The sequence below is a fragment of the Glycine soja genome, chromosome 7 (genome assembly GCF_004193775.1).
Source record: "Glycine soja cultivar W05 chromosome 7, ASM419377v2, whole genome shotgun sequence".
NCBI classification, from domain to species: Eukaryota; Viridiplantae; Streptophyta; class Magnoliopsida; order Fabales; family Fabaceae; genus Glycine; species Glycine soja.
The window spans coordinates 3,709,682-3,715,957 of NC_041008.1; the positions used below are offsets into that span (position 1 = coordinate 3,709,682).

General features: G+C 38.5%; 1 protein-coding gene across 1 annotated transcript; it reads right to left on the reverse strand.

The window, feature by feature from the left end:
- Window positions 1-2,808: 2,808 nt before the first annotated feature.
- LOC114418214 (subtilisin-like protease SBT1.5) lies at window positions 2,809-5,592 on the reverse strand. Its single transcript, XM_028383455.1, has one exon. The coding sequence runs from the start codon at window positions 5,576-5,578 to the stop codon at window positions 3,164-3,166; it is 2,415 nt and encodes an 804-aa protein (XP_028239256.1). The 5' UTR covers window positions 5,579-5,592; the 3' UTR covers window positions 2,809-3,163.
- Window positions 5,593-6,276: the final 684 nt, after the last annotated feature.

Sequence of the window (6,276 nt, forward strand, 5' to 3'; positions counted from 1 at the left end):
TTAATTTAGTAGTTTACCTTATAAAACAGCAATGGTTTTAAACTTTAATTTTTTTTTTACAAAAAAATAGTAAAAGTAAAATAAATGACCTTTTATAAAGTTATGGACTAGATATTAAATAATCTAATACTAAAATAGTCGATAGTTACAATCTGAAATAATAAAATGCAAGTACACTCTCTTAATTTTACTGCTCAGATTTGCATCTTAGACCATCACTCAAGGTAATTGTTAATTTCCCTAATGCGAGGATGCCACTTTATGATATATTACGTATCAACATAAAATTAGAAATTCCTACCGAAAATTTAAATGTGAAGCTTTTTTTAATGAGAAGTTAACACCAATTAAACTATACTTTGACTGAAGGCTTCAAAGAAAAGTACAGATGGCAAATTTCTTATTCAATTATATGAAATCTGATATTTAGCAAATGACTTTTTTTTTCTTAGATGGAGAAGTTGCTTTACGGGTCAAGAAGCTGAAAAGACATAAGAACTTAAGAAATTGCGGCCCATACAACTATGCTTAATTTAATAGCAAATTTTGGGCCAACAGAACATTTTGGGCATGCTATTATCCAACTTATCAAACTTATTATGTCCAAAAATCTGTTTCATTTTAATGGTGTTTGTAGGATTGTAGAAGTGTCCCGGTTAGTAGTAAACACCGTTGGGCTAAGTGCTTCAGTTCAGCCCATTTTGTTATTAGCATCAGAATACTTAGTTTTCAATTCTTTCTATTTTTCATCTGGTCATTTTTTATTTTTTTTAAAGATTTTTTCAAGTCAGAGAAATAATTAAGTTTATACTGATAGCTATAAACAATAAAGATACGCTAAAAAATGTCTAAAGCAGAGTTTCATTTATCTTTTTCTTCTTTTGAATGAGCTGCCCAACTCTTAATAGGCTGAGGGTCACACATATCCTGTTAATGGGTGTAAGGTTCTACAAAAATCAAATTTGACTTTGTTAAAGTGAGTGGAGTGATATAAAAGGTAAAATGCAAAACTTTAACGAGCGTGTATTTTTTCCAGTGGAAGAAAAATACACACAGAAAGATAGGTGTGGTAAATTTTAAAGAGGTTTAGTGATAAAATTTAGCATACTTATCTTGCTTTTTGTATGTATCTCTCCTATTAAAATTTTTCCAAAGAGAATCCACACAACTATAATTATTGATAAAAAAAATCAATGAAATAAATTTTATCATGGTTGTGATACATGTGTTTTATTTCCATCTCAATTGATAGTTTTCACATTAACAGTTATACAATTTTACATAGCTTTTCATTGTTACACTTACAATCTTCACTTTAAGGGAATCAAATTCAAATGCCTATTTTAATTTCCATTTCTAACTAACAATTCCTTTCGTTCGTGTCTTTTAATATTTTTAATCCAAAAAAGAAGTTTTTTTTTTCTCCCTCTCCATTTGAATTGAAAAAAGTAAAACACCAAGGGGTGCTTTCCTATTTATCCACATAATATAAGAGATCCTTTTTGTATTGCTTTTGTGTTTAGAGATTTTAAGAAGGAAAAAAGCAAAAGACAATAGGGAACCTATTGATACACACGCGACAAGCAGCTTGAAAAGAATTCTCATGATGTTGGGCCACGGTTGGCAAACCAATTTCTTTTCAAATGATACTTTCTTTCTTTTTTTCCAGCTAAGAAGCTTTGTTGGAACGTCTAAATTAGCTTTTCAAAATTTCAATTCAACCTTCATCATTTGAATGCAGATTGTCTTGCGTCATTGCATGGCCAATTTTCAGTTTTGATGCATCCGCGAATTTGAATTCTCAGTACGACAAGCCGTGTACATTTTATTGGGAATCTTAGAAGAACTAGGTGAGCTAAAAGTTTTTACATCTATACATTATGGTCAATTTTTTTTTTTTTTTTTTTATTTTTCCCTGTCTTAGACAACATTGGTTAATTAACAAAAATTAGTTCCATTAATAAGAATGAAACTCACATCTTAACAAGAATGTAGACTCCAATCCCACTGGCAATGCAAGAACCTTGTTAATAAATGATCGATAAATACTTTTATAAAATATTTAGTGAGTATTAAGATATATGTTCACCTGCCTTTATATTCAACTCATCTAAACTTTTCGTGTATAAAAGAAAAGAAAAACTAGGGTGACTATATTAATGATCATTGGATATTGTTAATTAATCTGAATTATACACATTTTATTTAGTTTTTGAATCCGTATTATACATATGAAATATTATATAAGAATTCAATACGCAATCTTTCATTTATTGCTTACAAGGTGACTAATATGCAAACTTTAGAATTCTGATATCTACGGTTTAACTATATTGTAATACTTGTTGATCTTAAAATTTTAGAATGAGATACACCTCTGAATACGTGATTTCTATTTTTCACCTATCAGATAATGCACATCTATCCTGATAGATCCTGCCATGGATTTATCGCACGGTTGCAATCACGTGATAAATGCAGGATAAAAAGAAATAAAATAAGACAACCCCAAATATTTGTCTAGTTATTTTGTCTTCTTGTCATGATCAGGCTTCTGTCCTATGGACTGTTTTACACCATAACGAATTTTCTATATCATAGACTCATTTTAATGTTAAATGTATTATTAAAATAAATTTAAATACATATGTCAATCAATCATTTTACAATTCAAAAATAATTCTATCAAAATCAATTCTTTCCGATTTAAAACAACAAGTACTTATTTTAGGATTTGGTTGCTTCAACCAGCTTTGTTTCTTGCAGTATAAAACACTACCGTCTCTATCCACATGGGTTTACCAAAGATTTGACTGAACAAGATATTAAACAATTTCAAAAGATTCAACATACAGCATCACTCAAAAAGGAAAGGAACCTTCCAAATATACTTATCCTCTTCTAAACACAACATTTTCTACAAACATTCTTAATTATACAACATGAAAGATATGCTTCCACCATACCTTTGACTATGATAATAACTTTTCCCCCTTTTGGCAGAGCGGCATCACGCTCTTTCTAACAAACCATCCTTCCACCAGTTCTTACAAACAGAACACCTTCACAAACACATTCTCTATTAAGCATATAGAGCTAACTTTTTTATAAGATATCCATGATGGATAAAAACCCAAAATTTCTACACCCAAAACCTCAAACTCTAATCCAGAGGCTGCTGCATTGTCACAACCAAGGGACTTGTGACAGTATGCTTCCCATCAGACCAAACTATGGAGCCACTCTTCACACTAGAACCTCCAGGAGAAAGCTTAACAGCCCTAATCTGAACCCTAACAAGAAAGTTCAACTTCTGTCCCACCCTCCTGAAATTCAAGGTGTCTGGCTTCACTGTGACCACCGTTCCACGCGGCGGCTTAATGGTGACCTTGTACACTGAATTAGGGTCCCCAACATTGGTCACAGTCCTAATAAAATGTGTAGCCATTCTCTTCTTTCCATATAGCTGAAACACTGCAGACAATGAAGGGTAATTCAGGTTCCCAGAATGTCCTGCTCTTTTAGCCCCACTGCAATCAGCATTCCTCCTAGTAATGACATGGATAGTGTTGGTGGTGTAATTTGAATTGCACAAGAAATTCACATAATCAGAAGTGGAGATATCATAAACCAATCCAGGGTTCATGGCCTTCACTGGATGAACATGGCCAGCACCATAATCAAACACTGATGAAACATTCCCAGTGGACTCATCCAACATGGGATCACCCTTGTTGTCCACAGTGTAAGCAGTGGTCATCAAAGCAGACCTAATGGCAGCAGGACTCCAATCAGGATGTGCTGCTTTCAACAAAGCAGCCAAACCAGAAACATGAGGACAAGCCATTGAAGTCCCAGAGAGGATGTTAAACTCAGTCCTACGCCCATCAGAGGGTACCCCAGAGGGTCCAACATGATCAGGCCAAGCTGCAAGAATGTTCAATCCTGGAGCTATAACATCAGGCTTCAAAATCTCTGGGGACTCAGGGTTTGGCCCTCTTGCTGAAAACGATGCCACCACAGGTGCTGGCCTAACCCCTAGCCTTGTCCCCTTGAACACGATTGTCGCGGTGGCCGGAGTCCGCGAATTCCCAATGTAACTCCGTATCTCATCGCCGCCGGTGGCGCCAACTGCCGTGGCAGGTAATACATGGCAATCAGCTACTAATCCTTCACCATCAAATACACCATTTGCCAAAATCATGCCAACCCCTCCATTTTTCTTAACTTCCTCACCTTTAGCAGCTCTTGAATTAATGCCTCTATCACACACAACAATTTTTCCTTTTACCAACTTAGGATCTAAGGAACCTTCTAAACAAAGTGACGATGAATAACCATCAACACCACCACTTCCACCGCCGCCGCCAAATTGTCCAACACCTGCATACACAATCGGGTACATTCGACCCGGAGTTAGACCCGGTCCACCATAAATACTAATTCCAGGTACTATTTTTCCATTTCCAAGCTTCACATTGGCCGGAAAATCTCGGTCTAACGTTCCGGCACCGACGGTGGTCACCCACGGCGCCACATTGGTCACCGTGAGTCCGCCGGGACCGCCGTTGCCAGCGGAGGCAGAGACAAAAACGCCGGCGGAGGCGGCGCCGAAGGCACCAATAGCAATGACATCGAGGTGGTAAGGCACCACAACACCTCCGACGCTGAGCGACGCCACGTCGACGCCGTCGGACACGGCGGCGTCGAAGGCAGCGAGGATGTCGGAGTCGTAGCAGCCGTCGCTCCAGCAGACTTTATACACCGCGAGCCGCGCCTTCGGCGCCATGCCGGCGGCGACGCCCTTCGCGTACCCCAACGTGGACGCCTGAGAGACGTACCTCCCGGCGGCGATCGACGCAGTGTGCGTGCCGTGGCCGTCGGAGTCTCTTGGCGAGCGGAACTCAGTGGTCTCGTTCATCTTCCCGTGGGTGGCCTCGTATCCGCCTGAGAACCACCTCGCGCCGATGAGTTTCCGGTTGCACGAACTCGCCGGAAAATGTTCTCCGGCGACGCACTTGCCCTTCCATTTGGAGGGAACGGGGCCGAGGCCGCGGTCGTTGAAGCTCTGTCGCTCCGGCCAGATTCCGGTGTCGATGACTCCGATGACGAGATCGGAGCCGAAATCGGTCTCGTGGAGCAACCCGGTTCTGTCGGCGGTGGTTAAGCCGAGAAACTCAGGGGAGCGGGTGGTGTGAGGCGAGCGAAGCTGTTCGGGTATGAGAGTGATGACGTGGGCGAGAGATTGAAGCTTCTGTGCCTCGGAAGGTGAGAGCTTTGCGGAGAAGCCGTGGAAAACGGTGTGGTAGGTGTGGATAACAGAAGCGGTGGTGGAGATGGAAGAGAGGGAGGAGTCGTACCAGTGTTTGTGGGTTGGGAATATGGAAGGCTTGGCTTCGTGCTGGACTTGGATTATGAAAGTTTTACTCTTTTCCTTCTCTGAACTATAACAAGTAACTTGGCTTGTCAACAAAAATAGGAGAATGAGCAGGGAGGGATATGGAGGAGCCATTCTCAGGGACAAGTATTGCTTTGCTATGCTGTTACCTAAATTTAAAGGGAAAACATCACACTGCATCTCTCTAGTAGAAAACAGCTGTTCAGAACTATTCAACAAAATTTGCACTAAACAAGGTTTCACTGTTTCAAGTTAATGTCAAAACTGTTTACATTGCATTTTATAATCATATTATCATAAATTATTTAGTTTATAATAATAATATAAATATAACATAAACTTTCATTTATTGACAGGATAGAAATCTATTCAAATTGATAATGTATAAAGATAAAAAATATTTACCATTTTTTTATGAAAATTAAATTCTTTGCGATTTTACACGACAAATTTATACTTATAGGTCTTCTTTTTTTTGTCCAACCAACTATGGCAATTAATGCTCCAATAAAAAAGTGTGGCCCATGAATTACGTTAACCATCCGTGGCATAGGACTAAACTAAGACCCACACTCTCTTGACTTTCCACTAAGTCCAAACAATCCATTTATATACACTCTAGTACCTTGTACCCCATTACAGCAAAATGTAATTGAAATTGAAAATCAACTCTCACCTAAAACAAGGTCCACCCTTTGCCTGCATTCCCTTTTCTACCAAGTGTATTTTCTAGTCCTCACCCAATGTTAATTCCTTTTTGTGGTATAAATTAAGAGTGGGTTTTGTCTTCTAAGAAAGTTTTGCCATTTATCCAATTAAATTAACAGTGGATTTCTCGTCAACATGTTTATGTGCGTAAGGAATCAAATTATTCGTCA

Bases quoted from the DNA above. Each gene is read 5' to 3' on its own strand.
- LOC114418214 (XM_028383455.1), bottom strand. From the start codon at position 5,578: ATGCAGTGTGATGTTTTCCCTTTAAATTTAGGTAACAGCATAGCAAAG.